This window comes from Stylophora pistillata, chromosome 11, assembly GCF_964205215.1.
Source record: "Stylophora pistillata chromosome 11, jaStyPist1.2, whole genome shotgun sequence".
Lineage (NCBI taxonomy): Eukaryota > Metazoa > Cnidaria > Anthozoa > Scleractinia > Pocilloporidae > Stylophora > Stylophora pistillata.
Genome location: NC_142529.1, coordinates 17,870,606 through 17,892,328, shown reverse-complemented (window position 1 = coordinate 17,892,328; position 21,723 = coordinate 17,870,606). Strand labels below are relative to the sequence as shown.

The window sequence follows — 21,723 nt, the reverse complement described above, 5'->3', positions numbered from 1 at the left end:
AGTAAGTAAGTAAGTAAGTATTTATTTCAAGTCTATTACACGGGAAGTGGTTGTCCAGATCTCCCGAGCCAGAGGCTATGACAAATGTGATTGACAAAGAAATAATAAAAAGCATTATATATATATATATATATATATATATATATGCAATATTAAAAATAAAGGTTATTCGATAGTAAATATAATATATAATGTGATGAGTTGATGCAATTTATATCGTGGTGAAAAATGCTGAGAATAATCGTTGAAAATGATAAATATCAATCTGAACAATTGTTGCATTGGCAACCGGGAAAAAATTGGAACTTTTAAACCAAATTTCTTTCAGTGCGAAGGCTTCGAGAAAACTCACACTAAACATTTACAGTGATTAACGCAACATTATGACCGAAATCGCGAAAAAGTGATCGATACAAAGAGGTTTGAAATCGATAGCCTTGTGGCACCGTTCGGAGATGCTACCAGCGCGCGTGAATGAAAACTTAGATGTCCCGTATGAGAACCCAGGGCGACGGCCGTGCGTTGAACATCCACAACATCGCAAATACTATCGAAAACCACCATCCAATCAGTCTGTTACAATGCCCCTGTCAACCCGAGAAGTCAACCACTGGAAAAATGGGAATGAGTCACTTTATATCAGAAGTACTTGCACTTTGATAAAACATAGTTTAAGGGAAAAGTAAGCTCCAGTGGATCCAGTGGCGGATTTAGAGCTCGAGGGAAGATCCGGGAGACAACATCCTCTTTCCACCCCTTCAAAAATACCCGACACAAAAATGTTTGCAATGACAGTATCGCTAAACTGGCTGATTCTATTCAATTAATTTGTTTGCCTCTTCTCCTGTTTGTTCCGTGTTTATCTATGGGCGAAGAAGAGTGGGGAAGGGTGTGTATTGATTCGAGAATAAACTTTTTTTAATCCACCCTGGAATCGATATATGTATTAACATATCGAATCAAAGGAATCTTACGCGTGAAGCATTTAGCGGCGACTGTTCGGTTTCCAGGTCTTCCATTTGGTGAGCTCAGCAGAGCCCTCCACACGGCTCCGAACGTCCCTCGCCCAATGTCTTCTTGAAGCAGGACACGGCTCACCTCAATCTCCCATTCATCTACCTCTACATTCAATGGTTCCATCTGAATTGCCTGCTCTTGATCAGGACTGAAAATTGGAAGCATTACATATTTACAAAGAAAAGCGACAAAGTAAAAATAGATCTGACGCAAAAAAGTTTATATTAATTTGCTAGTATAATCTGATTGATTGCCCTGACTTATCCATACAGATAGTGAGAACACAAAGTTTTGCCAAACCAGGGACCTATTTTATCACAAAACACGTTTGTAACTATGATTATGTAAGTACACTGCAAATCGGATAAAGTAAAAAAAAATAAATAACCACGTTGTCTTTTGAAATCAATCATGGAAACATTTTTAGTTGGTTTCCAAACCAGAAAATTATACTTGAATGTCAAATTAAAGGAAAAGAGATATTGAATTAAATGATAAAAAAAAAAATGGAATTCAAAGAGACTTGTGAGACAAGAAAGAAAAGAATTAACTAACGAAAAAATAAAGCTGATTCTAAATAACAATTGATGAATGTTAATTAGTTCTTATTAACCGAGCGGGAGGTCTGTATGGGAGAACCTTGACCTAGGTCACCAGTACAGACCGAGCGCAGTGAGGTCTGTACCAGCGATCGAGATCAAGATTCTCCCATACAGACCGACCTAGCTCGGTTAATAAGATGTTTATTATATGGCTGTGTCTTATATGCCAATTTTTTATATTCTTACTACCTTTTTTTTATAGACCGGTCTAAATGCCGGTCTAGATGGGAAAATCTAGACCGCTTTCAATATTGATTTCAGCCAATCAAATTCGTGAATTCTGTAGTTCCCAGTCCTTGTCAGACACAGCCATATAATAATTAGGCATATTGACCATGATAAAAGTAGTGATATTATCTCTGTTACAGTCATCATTCAAGGTCGTGAGTCATGAGAAGGGCAATGCGAGAATTTAACCTTTTTTGGCTGAAAGTGAACAATACTTCACAAAAAAGCTAAAACAATAGTAAGGTTATGTTACTGACTATAGAGATAGCATGGGAAATATTAAAGCACATGGCGAGAACTCCACATGTAGAAATTTGATGATTAAAAGGTAAAACAGTTGACTTACAGAGCCATAGCTGCAATTCCAATTGGAGAATTTAAGGAAGGAGACAAAGAGGGAAAAATTTGTTTTACTTTAGTTAATCAAGTATCTTATAAAATTGCTATACAGTGGCAGCATCATTTGAATTTGCACCGAATATTAGCTAAGATTTTCATTAGTTCTCAAACTACCGACATTAATAATGATAATAATAATAATAATATTTAATATTGTAATAATAATAATAATCATTATTGTTATTACAATATTAATAATGAAAAAAATCCAATTTCCGTTGGTACGTTTCATTGTTTTTTCTATGTGTAAGGGTAAGCTCGAGGAAACAGTTAAAGTGTGGGTTGAGGTAGACAAAAATAATCAATTTAATCAATTTTTAGCTTTTCTTACTTTAAACAAAGCTAGATAAAATAAAACAGGACAACTGGGCCTCACCTGTCCTTCGACGCTTGCAAAAGAAACAGGCAATCAGCGAAACGACAATTACTGCTGCCACTGATCCGCCAATGTAATACCACAAAGAATTGGAACCTTGCATGGCCCGTGACACTTGCTCAGCTAATTGTGTCAGTTGAATATGAAGCCATAAGATAAACCTCAACGATAGTAACTGCTACAGTAATAATAGTCATGTTACCGTCCGGAATGGCTGTGCGCATCCCTACTGTGCGTTATTTTAGCCCGTGATTGACACCTGTTTTAAAAGCGAAATAACTGATTTTTCTTCTACAGATCTATGGAGAAATCCGAGGTTATTTTCTTGTGATCCTCCATGGGGAAAAAGTGTAGTATGTAGATATCTACACGTATAAGGCTCTGCCACTGTTTGTCATCTCTTTTTAAATTGAAGAAATAATTTTTTTCAGAAAACAAAAACCAATAGTAAACTATGAGAAGAAAGTAAGGAGTGGAAGTTTTCTACTATAACAATGACCTTGTTACTTCATTATTGAAGTTTTATGTGCTCACCTTTGACAGTTATTTTTACAAAGGAGCAGGCCACAAACCCAAGCTTGTTACGTCCTTCACACGAATAGTTTCCCCCATCTTCTTCCAAAACCTCATTAATGGTAAGTTTACTGTCTTTCTTATTCCATTGTGTATAAATATTTGCTCTTTTCGATAGCAAGTCTCCATCTTTTTTCCAAGTTACATTTATTGTGTCTTCGTTGACCTGGCAGGTCAATGTGAGGACATCTCCTATTTTGAGTGTTGGATATAGATCTGGACAAACTTGAGCAGAGGCTTTTCCTACGTTGTAAATAAGGGGTAATTGATTGAAAAAAACCCTAACACACACTTACAACTCTACAAAGTAAAACAAAATTGGATTAATAAAAAGAAAAAAGGGAAATTTGACCTCATATAAGGAACATTTGGAACATGTTGCTTTGGATAAAAATGGTTTGAAAAAGACCTCACAAAAACACTTGAAGCCCGGTATTGATAAATGACTGGTTAATGTCGCAAGCACCCAAATTTACGACTAAGAATATAAAAAATTTCCTATGGTTCCAATACTTTGAAATTTTAAATCAACCTCTTGACAATCGTATCAAAAGGACTCCACAGATCGATTATGTATCCTGACCCATTCATCCCCAGGCTCATAGTTCAGATTCTCAATTGTGCGTCGCATAAATAATTGATGGATTTGCGTCTTGCTTTTTCAGCTGCGTGTCATCGAGTTTTTAAAAATTACGCGCGGAAGGCTTCGTCTCGGGAATTATTCAAAAACACATTGCGCCGAATGCCAATTTTTCTCGAAATATTTACATGCAGTAGCCAAAAAAGTTATAACTCTGTAATACCAGCGGCCAAACGCACACTAGTTGGTTTTTATTGGTCTTGATTTTTTGCTCCTTCCTTCACAGGAAATACAGCACTCGCCTATTCACTTGTCAGGGTTGATATCTATCCGCGTTCACATGTCAACACGCAGTTATTAAAGCTGGCAATTTAATATGCTTAGGCTCACCGAAAGTTGTTTGCGCCTGAATATCTGCCAGTCTTGTTAAAAATTATAAAATCAGCAAATAGGTTAGATCATTCGACACCTTTCACAAATTTGCAAACGAGATGTTTCCCAGCCAAGGATCTGATTATTCAAAAGATTTACCCGCTCGATTTCTCAAAAACCGCGCACATCCCTATAATCACCGCAGCAATTACATTAATTCGTATCAGTGAACCCATGATGGCGCCGTCACTTTTATTTTTTTCTTCGTTTGTTCTCGTCTCGAAAATCACTACAGCCTTATCTCCATATCCGTCTCCTTCTCCATTGTCATCGTCTTTGTTTTCGTTATCGTTATCGTTATCGTCAAAGTCATTGTCATCATTATCATTATCATTAAACTTACCATAAACACGCAGTGTTGCAGAGGAACTAGTAGTATTTGCTTTGTTTTTCGCTTCACACTTGTAAGTGCCTTTCATCTCTTTTGTGACACTTGGCAATTCTAGCAACGATTCTCCATCGTGATCGGTTTGACTGAGGTTACCATTACTAAAAACCCAGACTAGGGTTGGTGTTGGCACACCTGAGGCTCGGCAACTGAAGTTGACTGCATACCCTTCGGTTACAGACTGGTTTATCGGAGGCTTAGTGATCTGGGGGGAAACTTGAAGTAAAAAGACCAACAGATTCAACAAAGGTTCACATTGACAATGTTAACCCTTTCCGCTTAACCTTAAATAAATTGCAAAAACAAACCAGCAAACTAACAAACAAACAAACAAACGAATAAACAAAGTACATTGTAAGTAAGCCTATCTTTTTTCTAAGTTTTACTTCCCGTAACATGAGTACACGCATGATATTGTTAAAAGAGACCACATGAACTGTTAGTCATAATGTAATATTGGGAGTTGTTATTATGAATTCATTTGTAGTTTTAGTTGTATTTCAGCTTCGGAGAGTACTAGTGGGTGTCCGTAGATCAGAACCAGCTGTATATGATCAGGAACCTTCAACAGAGAAACGAACTAATGCTGGCAAATTGAAACTTAATAAACATGAAAGTTCTTTTCAAATTTCTTTCCAAATTCAGTAATATATAAGTATGTAATGATAATGTATCATCAGATCATTATTCCTTAGTCATTGGTTTATTTTAAGAAATGAGTGAAAAGAGAAAAAATGTCCTTTTATTCTGGCTTAAACTACGAAAACTAACACTTTCTCCAGTTACAAGCTCAATATATGACACAGACTACAGTATGGAGTTTACCTGTGACATCGATCCAGAAGGAGGCGTTAGCTTTGCCATAATCATTTTGAGCAGTGCATTCATAATTGCCCTTATCCTTAAAAGTCGCGCGTTTAATGACCAGGATGTTGTTGGTACTAAGTGACACTCCATCCTTGGTCCAGTTGACCGATAATTCTGGATCACCTCTTCGATAACACTTTTCAGTAAATGTGGAGTTAACTTCAATGTTAATATTCTTGAACTCAAACTCCACACGGGGTGGAACTGCAAAGTGAGCAGAAAAAACGCAGATTGCAAATATGGTAATTACTTATACAAAGCCTCCACCTCGATTCCACGCCCCCCCCCCTCTTCCCTATCAAAATAAATAACTAAATAAAAAGGAAGAGGGAGATTAAACAGGCGTTGATTATGATAATCAAGGCCTGCATGATGATCATGCAAATGCTTCCAAAAACCACATAGGCCAGGCTATATTACTAACTGAGCTTTGAAACCATCACGCAGGAACAAATTATAAGATCAAACGGTCTAGAAAAAACACTTATAATGAACCTGATCCTAGCAGATGAATCCTTTGCAGTTAATAGCTGAAACATTAGATGTCAAGTTTTTCTGATGGTTTTCCGAAATTTGCTCTGTATTTATTAAGTACTCTTATCTCACCCAACAACACAAGATGTATTAGAGAGACCGACCGTCTAAGTTACACAACGCAGGTGATTCCTAGAAATTCTAACAAGTAGGATCAGTCGTTATGGGAACTACAATTCAATGTGCCCCCTTTGCAACAGAGAAACAGAAAAAGGTAATACTTTTAAAGTTCGTGGGGTAAGGCTCTGGGATGGAATCCCTTTAGAAATACTTAAAAAGGACTTCATAAGTTCCTTTAGTTCTGCCTTTTTTAAAACAATTCTTGAAATTTTAGGAGATTTTTAGGACATAGAGCTACTAGTTCAACAGTTTATACCGTTTATGAAACAAGTTGTTAATTATTTACACAATGACCCTGAATTTCAGACCTAGACCCCTGAATCCAGAGTCCGGCCCACTGAACATTAATTTTCGCCCGGAAGACAAACCAAATGCATGACTGATTTGAAATATAAATGTGAGACTAACAAACTCACCCTTAACAGAAACGTTGACTTCCCTACTAAAAGACATGCCTGCGTCATTCTGTGCCTCACACCTGTACCGCCCTTCGTCGCTCTTATTTATTTTAGGAAAAAGGGGAAACCAACTCTTTTCCTGCTTAATATCATTCTTTAGCCAGGTTATCTCAGGCTCAGGCCGACCAGCCACAATTTCACACGTCAAGTTCACACTGTTTCCCTCTATAATGAGATTGCTTGCTCCAGAAATATCCACTCTTGGTCGAACTAAAAGGTAAAATAAAAACAAAAACATTAACAGAAAACGATGGCATCACTAAACTGAAAACACTAGTCTATTTCAATGTTAATATTTCTCATTGAGATTTTATGCTAATGTTTCTGGCCATTTTGGGCAGTTTTTATTTTCATTTTCACAGAACAAATTGGACTGAGTCGGGGATTAGAAGGCAAAATAGAGATAAATTGGTTAAACTTTTGGGGGGTACAAACCTAGACTCACATAGTTTTTGCATTCATCTTCGCATTCATTTCATGTGAAGAATTCCATTCCCTTTTCTCAGTTTCTAAGACTTCGTCGTTTGTGTAGTGATGACTCTGATCTTTTCGACAAATTAGAGGCAGTGGGACAGTTTTTCGAGGAAGGTGTTTACTCTGTTTCTGTCGTTCAAGCGGGTCACCACCGCCCTTAACTTATCGATGGACAGTCATCATTACAAACGTAACAGAAGAAAAATTTCGACCGCATTTCATTCACTCTTACATTTCACCCTCACAACCACTCAGTTAAATCCATTATTCTTACAATTTTAAATGATCTCAAAACAGTCGAAAGACTGGCATTATCTTTTCGCAACCTCCACTTGTGTTATTCAAATGTGACGGAAACATAGGTAACCTTTTGGTCGGAAGTTCTTTCCAAACTGATCACCAATCTGGAACTTTTAAATGCACTTGCGCACGATGCAAAACTTGTCGTTTCATTCACAGTGCTGAGAAAATATCGGAACTCAACGCTAGAAACTTTATACTATCTAATCATTTTGAGCAGAAAATGGCAGTCTACGGTCTCTTCTTACATTTAGGTAGCTCGGAAAGCCGCAAATCTCTTGAACAACAGTTGACCTTTCAAATTGGCACTCTCAATCTCATAGGTATCAAGGCCCCCCGCTTTTTATTCTACTAAGTTATTCATATTTTTCTCATCACCATGTTCACGCGCACAACCCGTAATTCTTCTCTTCGCTCTGGGAAAGGGCTAACGCTCGAAACGTCAGTATTTGAAGTCTTTACGGTGGCTAATTTGCCATGTCAATTAGTTAATGTATTTTTGCTCGTTTCATTGTTTATTTTCAGATTGCAGACCTCTTGAACTTCGTATCAAGATCTACTAGTAGTGTTCTTCTATCGCAACGGACCAATTTACGAGCAGACAGAAGGTGTATCGACGAGCAGTCCGGTTTCCACAGTTACTGCTACTCCACTTTACTTAGAGAGTTTTGAAAGAAAGCGATAATGTCATCCTCCCACAAGCCAAGGATCCGGAGGCACTATTTAATTGATAATTTTACCATCTTAGATCGGGAGGACGTCGATAGCCTCCTACAGTATTTGTACAACAACCAAAAGCCTTCCCTTCGCTTAACCGAAGAGGCAAAACCAACAATTCCATCGCCATTCTCGCAGGCTCAAGTAACACTAACACGCAGCATGCAGTTAAAGCGTCGCGATCCACATCCGAAGAAACTGCATCGTTAGACAAACGATTATACCTAATACAGAAAGAGAACGCACTATGCTGATCAGCCGAAGTCTTCTTCAGCACATGGCCAGTTATAAAGAAACTATAATTCTCATCGAAAGGCACTACTTTGCGCTATGACACTCAACCTACGGAGTTGACTAATATAATTATTTAACAGGATACCTTTTTCAAACAACTAAAATCAACAATATAACTATGATATGGTTTCACCTCACATGGCTCCAAATATGGACAGCGAGAATGCTTTAAACTTGAATTGTTTAGATAAGAATCAATTTTTACGAACTCATGTAATTGCCTGAATTTCTTTACATTACCCCTATTGGTTACTCACTTCTAATTGTCACAAGTATGTCTTTATCATTGCTTGTGACCCTCTTTGCTCCTTTAGTTTGTTTACTTGTACAAATGAATGTCCCATTGTCTTCAGGCTTTACAGGGCTAATATGTAGGCTGCCGTTGGATACTTGAGTGAATCGTCTGTGGTCGAAAGAGTTTCCTCCTTTTTTCCTCCAATATATCTGTGGGCTTGGTTCTCCTTGGGCACCGCAGCTTATAATGCCAGATGTGCCTGCAGTCAAGGTTTGTTGGTCTAGCGTGTTGTCAGTAAATTTCGCTGTTGAAAGAAGGGATAAAAACTACCAATATCATATCAGTACTGTTAAAAGGTCAATAGTATACTGATCTTACCCGTCATTATCCAGCATTTTTAGCCTATGCCTGTATCTCTGTAAGCTGAAAAGATGTGTTTTCTTACCATTAACGTAGACAATGTAATACTGAACATATTCCAATCTGTAGCATTCGTATAATCCTGCATCAGACAACTGCACTTTGTCGATGAACAGTTCACCATTTTCTTTAGTCCTGATTCTTTGAGAAGTAGAGTTTACTGTTTGAAGCTTTTGACCATTAATGGTCCATCTTGCATAACTGGTTTCATTATGTATTGAGCATCGAAGCTCTTCATTGCTGCCAATATTAAAATAAAGTTCTTTTTTTTCCAACACCTTTTTGCTCTCTGCAAGAAATGGTTCAGATAGAGGATGTTATAAAAAAAGATATCTCATTTTAAATAGCATCACAGCTAGTGAAAGAAACGATGAATTTATTTACTTATAACAATGCTTAAATTGACAGATTTTTAGGTTCTTCGTGCATTATATTAATCTAAGTTATATTACTCCACACAAATTCTTGCCAACCGTTGTCATTTTATGTTACATCCAAATTTTAAAAGTTGTGAGGCCCCTTAAAGACCAAGGTAACTCCTCACCAAGACATGAAATCCAATAAACAGCGTTAACCATTGATACCACCATAAAAGTCATTTAAGCCCTACCTTAAGTCGCTTGAGTCATATTACTTTAGACCAAGTAAAATCCCCGCTAAGCTTAGTCATGTTACCCCAAACCAAGTTATATCATCTCCAGTCTGAGTCATATCTTTATCTTAAGTGTTTATCTTTATCTTAAGTCTTTATGTTAATGTGTTTTTTCGCAAGCCTTACTTCAACAGGCACTAGCTGATGATATATTGGCATCATTTAACAAAATACAATATGTACGACAAAGGTACAGTCTATATTTTGATATTTCACTATCATTACTTTGAATGCTCAAGCAAACATTTAGCTGGGTTAGTCTCATTAATTGGTAAGGAACTATGCTGTAGATTTTACATATAATTTATCGAAGTATATCAAGTTTGAAAAGCCTTAGTAATTTAGAAAAATTCTTTATTTGACCCTTAATTGTGAGTCTTGCAAGTTTGGGTTTTGATTCAGTTTGGTCTTGCGAACGTTATCAATAGTTTATTGACGTCGCCAACAAAACCACTTAAACTCAGATTATTGATCAGGTATGAACTCTAGTCAATGTTGAAGAAAAACCATCTGTAACCTTCCATTTGCTCACGCAAGTTCAAAAAAGTGGGAATATCACACTTAGGCGGACCATAATATTTGTATAAAGAGACGCTGTTATGTACGTTTTCATCTCAATAGAAAAAGCTGTAAGGCCACCTGAGATGCATTTTTAAAGAGGAAAATAGTCAAAGAATAGTTTGGCCGACTCGAACTTAAAGCACTTAATCTCAGATAAAACAACTAAAGGTCTTAAAATAACCGAGCTCTTAAAATAACTAAGGAGAATGTCCTACCTTTCTATAATATCAAGAACTAGATAAACATTCGAGTCTTCTCGGATAACGACGAATAAACCGTAGGTCCCGTCTCCTGCATCTATTAACTAGTTAATTTGGTTAGGAGGGGGGCGTTAAAGAACCCACTTACAAGCTTACTGTGATGTGGTCTGGCATGTTTACAGGGAATTGGGGGTAGAGGACCTTTAAAGGGTTAACCTCGCGGTCCACCTTTACGTGTATCGTGTATTTGAATAAAGTAGTATTGATAACTTGTAATTAATGTTCTTGCGGTAATGGAAGGTTGCTCTTATATCAAAAGTCAACCCTCTGTAACATCACTGAAAGATCCACAAGTATGCTAACCATTCAACTCCGCAGAATGGTAAACGCATATGTAGCTCAAACAAACTGCACACATTCAAGATTCGTCAACTTTCGACGCTGCAAATATTTATAACACCTTTATTTGCATAGAGTTGGAAGATCAAAAGAGTAAATAGGGTGTCAGCAGGGAAGAACTTAATCTTCATATAAATCAAATCTTGCTTCGCCTGCACGAGCCAAATTCCACTCTTTCCATTCTTGTGTCTCCTTTCGCCTCAGTTGCTTAATAAAGCAGTTGAAAAGGCGTTCTCCCGTTTGTATCTGATAACAAACCTCCGAGCTTTCTGCCTAAGAAGGAGAATACTTCAGAACAAACCTTTTTGCGACGGAAAATTCTTTGACTGATTGAAATTAACGATACGCGACAACAAATTCCGAACGTTTCTTCTTTCGCCGCATCAGATCATAGGCAATCGAAGCGATTCACATTATAAGGTTTGTGCGTAAACTCGATAGTAGATCGATCTCACTTTGCCCAGAGTCTATTCACTCAGAAGCCTGCCAAATAGTCCATTTTTCTGCGGCTATCGAGGTTGAAGGCAACAACGAAGAACAGCGAAGATTAATACCATCTCGAAGGACAAAAAAATATATGATTTTTATGGTTCCTGCCTCCTATAGGAGGCAAAGCTACATATGTTGTCGACATCAGGGACTGTAACAACAGAATTCCGATCCTGACCCAAATTTTTTCCCGAAGTCTCCCGGTGTTACTTGTTAATACTGTTGTTGTTGTTTTTTTTTTACGGAGTCTCCTAGTAATTCAAGTTTTTTCCTTCATTTTCAGTTCTTGTCGTGACACTACGGATGACAGCAGAAGACGATAAACATAATAATAATTTCAGGATTACAGGCGATTAATTATAAAAGAGGCAGACGCAATCATTATTGAAGTCCAGAGGATTGTTCCCGTACAGAACTGTTTGAATATTCATCTTCTTTTATCTCGTTGAATCTTGACTTAATTTGCTGAATGGTTTTGATGATGGTGTGACAGTGAAAACCTGCAATACATGAACGCGATAGTCAAAACCCAGTTATCAAAATCCCAATCGATCTGATACAGTTGTTACAAATGGAACATACAAAGTTAAGTTTTTGCGCTTATTCGAGATTGGTGGAAGCGCATAATTGTCACTCAGATCGAAGAGAAACCGAAATCCAAACAGAAACCGAAACCACCTCGGAAACCAAATTCGAATACCCAATCAATCAATCAATCAATCAATCAATCAATCAATCAATCAATCAATACTTTATTTACCCACGTAGCGTCAAGGAGCTCATAGAGCTCGTTCAAAATACGTACGTGCCTCTAAGATAAAGAATCTAAAAAACCTAATACATACTGTCAAAACCTAATTGATTAGAAATTAAAATAACTAACAATTAATATTAAAATTTAAGTTTGTACAGTAAAATTCAAAGTCACTTAAATACAGGTATAAAATGATGAAGCAATAGCTTAAATAATTTAAAATTAAAATTAAAAATTAAGTTTGTACAATGAAATTGAGAGTCACTTAAATACAAGTATAAAATTGAGAAGCAGCTAAAGTTTCAATGTTCTCAATAGCTTCTTAAAAAGGTTGATATCATTGGCCAGTTTAACACTTGTAGGTAATCCATTCCACAGCTGCGCACATATATAAGTGAAAGATTTTTTCATAAAATTTAAATTAAATTTAGGTGCGCACAAATTGATGCCGGTTCCTCTCAGGTTGTACATAGTTTCCCTAAAACTAAAAAAATCTGTGATGTATTTGGGACCTTCGTTATGCAAACATTTATATAACAGAATAGGGGATTGTTGTTTCCTTCTCTGGTCTAACGTTTCCATATTCAAGATTCGCAGCAATTCATCATAAAGGGTAGACTTGCGATAGCCTAGCAGTGATCTAAGAATATAATAGTTGGCATCTTTTAGCCGATTCGCTTGCACTTTCCCCAATCCAAGTAAGAGGGGGCAACAGTATTCAAAATGAGGGAGAATGAAAGTTTTATAGAGCCTTAACATAACATTGTCAGGGACAAAACGCCTGGTTCTCCTAAGTGCGCCACTTTTAGCATATACCTTTTGAAGCTGTTTAGTGATGTGATCCTTGAAAGATAGCATGGTATCAAGTTCAACGCCAAGTATTTTGATAGATGGCAGTGTCTCAATGACAGAGCTATGTATGGCCAGGTCGTAACTGTATTTACAGGGACCAATGGGTACTGCTTGCGTCTTTGTGTTGTTGATCACCAGATGATTCTCTCGAAACCACGATGATAACCGCTCAAGACCATTATTCACTACAAATTCGAGAACCATGGGCGAGACGTCTGAGGCATACATAGTTGTGTCGTCGGCGTATAACCTCAGAGATACATCTGGTATGGCGTAGTTCAAGTCATTTATATAAATGTTAAACAGCAGCGGTCCAAGGAGGGACCCTTGGGGAACGCCCACCATTACTTTTGAGTAGCTGGAGCAAACACCGGACAACTTAACTCGCTGTCTTCGCCCCAACAAATAGGAAGAAATCAAGTTTAATGCAGACGGAGAGGAGCCATACGCTTTTAATTTAGCCAATAGGAAGTTATGGTTAATAGAATCAAATACTTTGGACAGGTCCACTGTCACGGCTATAACTAATTCCCTTTTGTCAAGGCTTCGCCTCCAGTCCTCAGTCATCTTCAAGAGTGCGGTGCAACAAGAGTGTTTCTTCAAGAACCCAGATAGATTCGGAGAAAGATGTTCATGGAAAGCGCCGTACAGCTGGTCAAACATAACCTTCTCGTACACTTTAGAAATGGCGGTAAGAATGGAAACAGGACGATAATTTTCTTTGCGTGTATCCTCATCTTTTTTAAATACCGTTGTCAAGTTCTCACTCTTCCATTCGGTTGGCCATGATTGGTTCATAATCAGATAGTTGATCAGCTGTGTTATCTCCTCCGTTAGGATGGGAGCAGCGAGCCTTAAGAGACGCGGTGAAATTCCATCTACGCCAACAGCCTTCCGGGGATTTAGATTGTCTAAGATTTGACGAACATAGCCGCAGCTCACAGGCTGGAAGACAAACTGATCTAGCAGCATTTTGCTGGCGATTAGATTTACACTTGGATGATCGTTGAAGTAATTTTCGCGATGATTTGTTGAAACTACATTGGCGAAATAGCTATTAAATATTTCCACCACCTGCCTGGGTTCCGTCGTGACCACACCGTTCTCTACAAGAGTTATGTTACTTAGTTTATTTATGCCAGAGTTAGGAAGAAGAGGCTTCATTTTCTTCCAAAATTCACCAGGATGTTTCGCTCCCGATGCCGTGTCGTAACAAAATTTACTTATTCCTTTGCGCTTAAGTGAAGCTACTTTATTGGGCTGTTGCTTATAAGCAATCCATGTATTGTCCTTTGGGTTTTTTCTGTACCTTTTGAAAAGCCTGTTTCGCAGAGCAATTTCACGTTGGATTTGAGGTGTGATCCAAGGAAGCTGATTACCGCGCACCCATTTTTTCTTAATAGGTGCGTGCCTATCAAGAACGTCTTTAAACAGTTTGCTCCAATGACCCCATACATCATTCACATCGAGAAACAATAAGCCGTCCCCCAAGGAATTTCACTTAGGTCCGCCAAGAACTTCTGGTGATCAAAATGCTTCATGCTGCGGTATTCAACAAAGCGTGGTTTTGGACGTGGAATTTTGTTTTTGCGTACAACAAACACCAAGTCGTGGTCGCTCAAACCAAGGTGCAAATTGCCTGAAGCAACAAAGCGCCCATTGTTACTTGTAAGAATGACACCGAGAAGGCTCTTTATTTTGTCGGTAGCGCGTGTCGGTTTCGTGATTTTATTAGCAAGGCAAAATCGATCACAAAAGTCGACCAAGTTTCTGTTTGCAGTCCGGCCCTCAGCAATACTGACATACATATCTTGATTAAAATAACCGAGTAATAACAGCTCCTTCCTGGTGTTATACATTGTTTCAGCAGCGCAGGATAGTGAGGTCATAAATTCCAGCTCATTGCATTTACCTGGTGATCTATAACACGCACAAACAAGGAAACGACTGTTGTTATTGTCCTTGACATCCAAGCAGATTGATTCCACTCCTTCAGGCTCTAACTTCGCTCTCCTGTACACTGACAAATCAGCTCTTATGTAGGCAATAAGACCACCTCCACCTTTTTTGCGATCTCTGCGAACAATCCGAAAACCTGGTTGGGCTAGGAGGAAAGTGGAAGTAGTAGCATCGATTTTAGTCTCAGCGATAAATAAAATGTCAAACATGTTCCTTCTGAGCATCTCTTTTGTTTCATCTATTTTGTTTATCAGGCTGTTAATATTTAAATAAGCAATTTTAAGATTGAACTTATAGTATTCCCTTATGTTGGCCTGGTACCAAGCGAGAGAATCGAACCCATCTTCGCTAACTTCGCTAAATGTAGACGAGTTGCAAGCTTCATCATCGAGAGGATCGAGTATAATTGGCGAAACAGAGAGAACACTTGTATCCATAAGGTCTTCCGGAGCCAGTTGCGAAAGAGAACAGAGAGAACACACCCAGTCCAGATCCGGATGGTCTAAGTAATATTGGAAGCCGGTTCTAGACAATTGGAGACACTTCGCATGAGACCTGCACAAGCATTGTGAACACAAGATGGCGTCTTGATTACTGCTTACCGCTTTACCACATTCTTTGCACGGGAATTTCGGAACCGTAGACTTACGTGCAGGCCCAGGGTTGCTATGAATGTCTCCGCAGAGCGTCAGTCGACTTATTTGATAGCTACTTGAGCCATTGACAGAATAAGGTAGTCTTGCATGTAGCTAGGAATTTCCATGATGCTTTCGATGTCGAGCATAGTTGACGATGCCCAAAGTAACAGCCGAATAGCATCGAAATAGTTGATTCCCGTCAGTATTTCTACGAAAACTGAGAACCAAATGCTATAAAATGGAAAATCTGCAAACCGCCTTGAATACCAAAACCGGAAAACCAAAATTCTTTTCGGCAAAAAAACCGAAAAACCAATCGAAAAAATAACTAAAACCGCAGAAACGAAAATACCGATGTCCCCCTTATCAAAAAGGCTCGTATTTTATTGGATCTTTTAAGTTGCAAATGAAAATAAAATCTGACTCGAAAAAATGTATTTTTGAATCATAAACGTGAACATTTCTTTTAAATATAAATGAGAGACATACTTCCCGTTACTTTAATCCAAAAGGTTGATTTCTTGCTTCCTTCGCGGTTTTTAGCGCTGCACGTGTATCTGCCAGAGTCTTTAGACCTCACTTGATGAATAATGAGTGTGTTCTCTTTGCCGAGATCCTCTCCATCTTTAGTCCAAAATACTTCAGGTGTAGGGAAACCGCTTACAGAGCAATTCAACTGAAGCGGTGAGTTATAGGTAACCGACTGATTCTTGAGCTGAGGATTAATTTCAGGAGGACCTTGGGACGGAATTAAGAAGTACAATGCAAAGAAAGTTGTAAGTGTTAGAAAGAAAAACAAAAATTGACAAAAATAATCAGTTTAACCAATTTTTAGCTTTTCTTACTTTAAACAAAGCTAGATAAAATAAAACAGGACAACTGGGCCTCACCTGTCCTTCGACGCTTGCAAAAGAAACAGGCAATCAGTGAAACGACAATTACTGCTGCCACTGATCCACCAATGTAATACCACAAAGAATTAGAACCTTGCATGGCTCGTGACACTTGCTCAGCTAATTGTGTCAGTTAAATATGTAGCCATAAGATAAACCTCAACGATAGTAACTTTTACAGTAATAATAGTCATGTTACCGTCCGGAATGGCTGTGCGCATCCCTACTGAGCGTTATTTTAGCCCGTGATTGACACCTGTTTTAAAAGCGAAATAACTGATTTTTCTTCTACAGATCTATGGAGAAATCCGAGGTCATTTTCTTGTGATCCTCCATGGGGAAAAATGTAGTATGTATATATCTACATGTATAAGGTTCTGCCACTGTTTGTCATCTCTTTTCAAATTTAAATTTTTAAATTTTTTCCGTCAGCGCCCTGTGTCATAGTTTATCTTCATTGGAAGGTTGCAGATGGTAATTATGCTATGTACATTTGCACTTTGTATGTTCGGTAGTCAAAATTCTTCTCAAAACTGTAACCCAAGTTTATTTTTCAAAGATTACTTTTAACAGCAGTTAATAAATTGGAAAAGAAAATGCGCATTAAACTACTTTCAATTTGCAAATCAGTTGAGAAACTTTTGTAAAGGGCCATCAAAATGGCGGTGAAGCTTGCAAGCCAGACAGACAGACCAGCGACTTCACTTTCAGATGGAATCCCGTTGCAATTGTCTCCCTGGAAGCAATCCGTTGTACAACCCACTCCAGGGGAGGACATCCATCACACAGTAATCTCGTGTGTTGGAAATTAACGTTTCCTACCCCAACCCTGCAGGATACGGGACCTCCATTTATTCGTCCCTATCCGAGAAGACTAGAATATCTAACCTTTTCTTGATGTTATAGAAAGGCAGCAAATTCTTCTCAATTATTTTAAGACCCTGATTGTTGGTCCGGCCGGGGCTCGAACCCTCGACCTCCCGCACAACAGTCCAGCGCTCTATCCACTATCTCTATCCATCTACCTAACTAGACAAGAAGACTGATGTTACCATTGATCATCTTGCAACATCTGAACTTCTCAATACAATAGAGGTTATTACAGTCACTCTTGTAGAAACCGGTCATGTAAAAACCGTCCCTCTGGCATTCACTCCACCCTTTTTTGTCAAATGAAATGGTAACATCTTCATCGTAACAGTCGTCAGAACTGCTGGGATGGTTCTGTGGACGGCAACATTTTGCCTCGGCTATGTTGTTCAAAAACGCGGGAAGAGAACGATCAAGTCTGAGGCCATTCATGAAATAACCGGAAGGACAAAGGGCCCAGACGTTATACCTAAGAAGAGTAAAATAATTTTGATCAACTGGGTCTGAATAGTTATCGGCATAAATGTTAATGAAAACGTCTTCGCTGATAGGAGACTCAACCAGTTGACTTATCAATGACTGCTTCTCTAAGATAATCTAAGGTTTTTCGACATGGTCAGAACATTCATTTCTTAACGCTGAAAAATTATATACTCCATCGCCTGAAAAACGTAAAAACATGTTTCAGTAGTTTAGAGGTACAAGAGATAGAAAAGTGGAGAGGAGGTGAGCTACTAAGGGGTTTTCTTTCTCTTTTATCAACAAAATAACAATTTAGTAGCTTTTTTTAAATTTGGCGATCACATTTAGAAACATTATATTTACTTGTAAATTTTGACGGATGGGCCATGTGTAACCATTCTGACCAGCGGTAAATAGTCTCAGAATATGGTAATAAAAATGATGCGTACGTAGTTATTGAATTCAATTGTATCTTTTAGCTTTACACCACGCTTCATTCAGAAAGGGATTGTTATCTCCCACCAGGTCGTTCTTTAGGATGTGACACAACGCCACGTGACATCCTTAAGAATTTACGCATAGAAGACTGGAACTGAGAGAACAACTCACCGATTCAACCTGTCTGACCAGTCTGTATTTGAACACGTTGCCGGTTGGCCTGCATATAGGGGCAGCACAGCATCGCAGCACCTTCCCTCTTCCAGGCGTCCAACTCTTTCGTCTCCCCGTTGAAAAGCACTTCTCCAAAATCCTCGGAGGTAGGTGTTGGTTTTGGGACAAACAGACCATTTGGCCCTATCTAAGCTCTCCCACCAGTATGCATTGTCGCACCTAGGCCTCTTGGAGCCCTCGGTGAAGCCCAGCAGCAAATTGATACATAAAATGATGAACACGAACCGCATCATGCTTCCCTCACTTGATTGTTTCCACTGTAAAGAAAAAAAATCGGGAGTATGAACCTTAACGCGTGTCCTAGACGAACCTAATAATGACTTTGTACGGCAAGGGTCCATATGGCTCAGTGGTAAAGCGTCAGAGCGCAAAATCCTAAGGTCTGAAGTTCAAGTTCTCAGGGAAACTCAGAATCTTTTTTCTTTTTTTTTTGTGCCGGGAACGGTCGTGGTGTCAAGACGAAGAAACGTCTTACTTTTGCAAATGTTCTTGTTATCCAAGTGTCCTCGAGCTACTGCTTCATTTGACCGCGGTCGATTTGACAGAAATTGTGATATCTTAATGTCGATCATGTCAACACGGAATACTCGGAAGCGATTTCGAGGACGAAAAAACAGAGTGGTTGTTTGATTGATTACTTTTCTTGTTAGCTTTGCGAACCAGTAATGACACCCTGAAGCTTATAATTTGATAGAAACATTGCCAAACTGAGACTTTTCTAAGCGCTTGTAAAGTGTTAAAGTTTTAGTCTCTTTTTTTGCACCATCCTTCAGATGTTCAAAGCTTCTGTAGATTTATAAATGAACAGTCAATTGTTTTCTCACTATGAAGACCCTCTCTAAGCTACCACCTCTGACAATGTCAGAATGAACGTTTTATAAAAAGCGCGCTGTTAAGAATTTTAGAAGGTCACTGGTCACTTGTATAGACTATATGGACATTTGAGTCTCCATTGGACAAACAGGAACTCCTAACATAAAAAATGGTAGGTTGGTACATACGTCACATTGTAATGCCAGTGCTGTTGGATAAGGTAAGAAGATTAGACTCCGAGAGCTCCCTTAGTTCTTTTTTTTTCCTCCTCATCATCATCATTCAATGTCATCCAAAGTCAAATGTCCCCGGGGGTTGAACGTTGAAGCTCTGAATTTATCGACGCATTATTTACACTAACACTATTAAGTGAGTTTTTTTTTTTTTCTTCTTCAGTAAATATACGTTATTCACCAGCATAGGTCGGTCCGTATTGAGAAAAATTGTGCCCTCAATTTTATTTATGACATGATAATGATGATTTTAAAGACGTCCGAACAAAGAAACCTTTTTTTTTTTTTCCAAGTATCTGTCACCATCTGACACCTATCAATAAGAGAGCGAATAGGGAAAAAGTGGATGTACTCTTGAAAACAACAACGGTACTGGTTTGGTGACTCAAGTTCTGACTGTCACGACACTTTTTTCTTCAAAATCAGTCAATGATCTTACGAACAGTATTATTCACCTCCATCGACGATTTAAGTGCGAAAATTTAACTCTGTTCAATCAGTAAATAGCCAGGAAAGTGTAAGAACATTTAAATGTATGTTTTTAAGTTGAGCAAGATAAGATGTCTTGTTTGTTTGCTGCAAAGTCGTGTGTAAATCTGGTCTTCCTTTCACCAAAAAATTAAATTCAAATAAGACACCTTAAGTATACCCAAGGGTATATAATGCGGCTTTTCTCATTGAAATCCAAACTGAACACAATTGGAAAGACTTAAGGTAACTGTATTTGTACCAGAACTGAAAATTTCGCTCACCCCAGTCTCTTAACACGAACGAATTATTAGAGAGAATTCAGATATTAAATTAATGTAAGTTACATCGATAATTTAATTGTAAACAAATACAAAACGTTTTCACTTTCGGAGTTACTTTTTGTGAAGGATTAGTATTAATTACCAACGAGTTTTTAGGCAAAACGAAATAATCATGAAAAATGGGAACCAAGGTAAGGATGTACTCGGCGACTCACGTAAGCGTTACCGTACCCGTTGGCACAGATAGAAAAGTACGGACCGCTCTAAGAACCAATCAGATTGCAGTGCCCTCTGATAAAAAAATAAAAAAAAAAAAAAAAAAATTTGGTTTCCTTAACCCTTTCACTCTAAAGTCTTCTGAGAACACTGTTGATGGAAAAAATTATGGCAGCTTCGATCTTAAAAATTCGCCGCTTATCTGTCGACTTAAATCCCCGAGCAACAGAACAATGTCAATCACAGGGTCTACAATCAATCACAGATGAAATGGACATGTTGAATTTCTAATATGGTTACATATATCCTTGAGCTGATTTGCAGAAGTCTTCTTAAAATCGCAAAGTCATTTTGTATATAAGGCCAGTAACTAACCCTAAAACAAACCACAGGCCTGTCAGTTTCTGTTCACTTGATATGTGAGATGAAAATTCGAAGAGAAATCTCGCCCAATGAAAAGCGCGAGAACCCAGAGAAGGGTGGGCAGAATACAAGTTACTTTCTTACAGGATAATACAAGTTTTCTTACAGAAAATATAATGGAATTTCTACTGCCGTCTTTGTTTACACTTTTCTTCAACAGTATCCATTACCAAGAATTCAGCTGAGCTAGAATCACGTTTCTACCATGAAACTTGTCATGCAATACATTAACAAGACGGTTTCGCAATCCCTGTCGCTCAAAAGTAAACCTATGATGTAAGGCCCAGTTCAGACGCCGATCTTTTCATGAGCCGAACCTAATGCCTTGAATTAAGCACCTGAAAAGATGGGCGTCTGAATCAATTTGGAACGGCTATTTCGATTCGGAACGGCTCACCCGTTCTTCCCGCCTAGCTTGGCCGAGAATTTCGCCTTTAGAACGCCTTTGGAACGGCTTTAATTCAAACGCCGTACTTTTTCATGTGCCGATCCTAACGCATAAATTGTTTTAATGTATTTTGCAAGCAGTTTGACTGGTTTTACTCGAACTGAATTGGGAACGGCCAAAAAGAACGGCGTTTGAATCAGCAGACGTATCTTTTTAATTTGGGTCGGTCCAAATTCGAATTTAGTTCGGCTCATAAAATGTTCGGCGTCTGAACCGGGCCTAAAACACCAAAACAAAACAAGCGAACAAAGGTGAAAAGCAGAAACACAGGATTCTTTCTTCTAGCGAATTAAAGCCTAGTTCAAAAGGTCGAACATCACATAAGACGAAATAGATTGCAATTTAGGTCGACCCAAACGGGTGAAATAATCCCTTGCGAATTAAAGGTAGGAATTCCTTGGAATTCTTTGGATTTTCTTAAGA

General features: G+C 38.4%; 1 protein-coding gene across 1 annotated transcript in view; it reads right to left on the bottom strand.

The window, feature by feature from the left end:
- Positions 1–21,723, bottom strand: part of LOC111346918 (fibroblast growth factor receptor 3) — a 46,258-nt gene that overhangs the window by 7,020 nt on the left and 17,515 nt on the right. Inside the window, exons 3-13 of the mRNA XM_088738364.1 lie at positions 18,353–18,672; positions 17,464–17,750; positions 9,040–9,303; positions 8,617–8,898; positions 6,533–6,784; positions 5,421–5,666; positions 4,551–4,811; positions 3,157–3,438; positions 2,623–2,745; positions 2,194–2,203; positions 975–1,165 (exon numbers count right to left, since the gene is read on the bottom strand). Of these exons, the coding sequence (XP_088594490.1) occupies positions 975–1,165; positions 2,194–2,203; positions 2,623–2,745; positions 3,157–3,438; positions 4,551–4,811; positions 5,421–5,666; positions 6,533–6,784; positions 8,617–8,898; positions 9,040–9,303; positions 17,464–17,750; positions 18,353–18,648 (2,494 nt within the window). The 5' untranslated portion in view covers positions 18,649–18,672. The remainder of the gene's footprint in view (positions 1–974; positions 1,166–2,193; positions 2,204–2,622; positions 2,746–3,156; positions 3,439–4,550; positions 4,812–5,420; positions 5,667–6,532; positions 6,785–8,616; positions 8,899–9,039; positions 9,304–17,463; positions 17,751–18,352; positions 18,673–21,723) is intronic.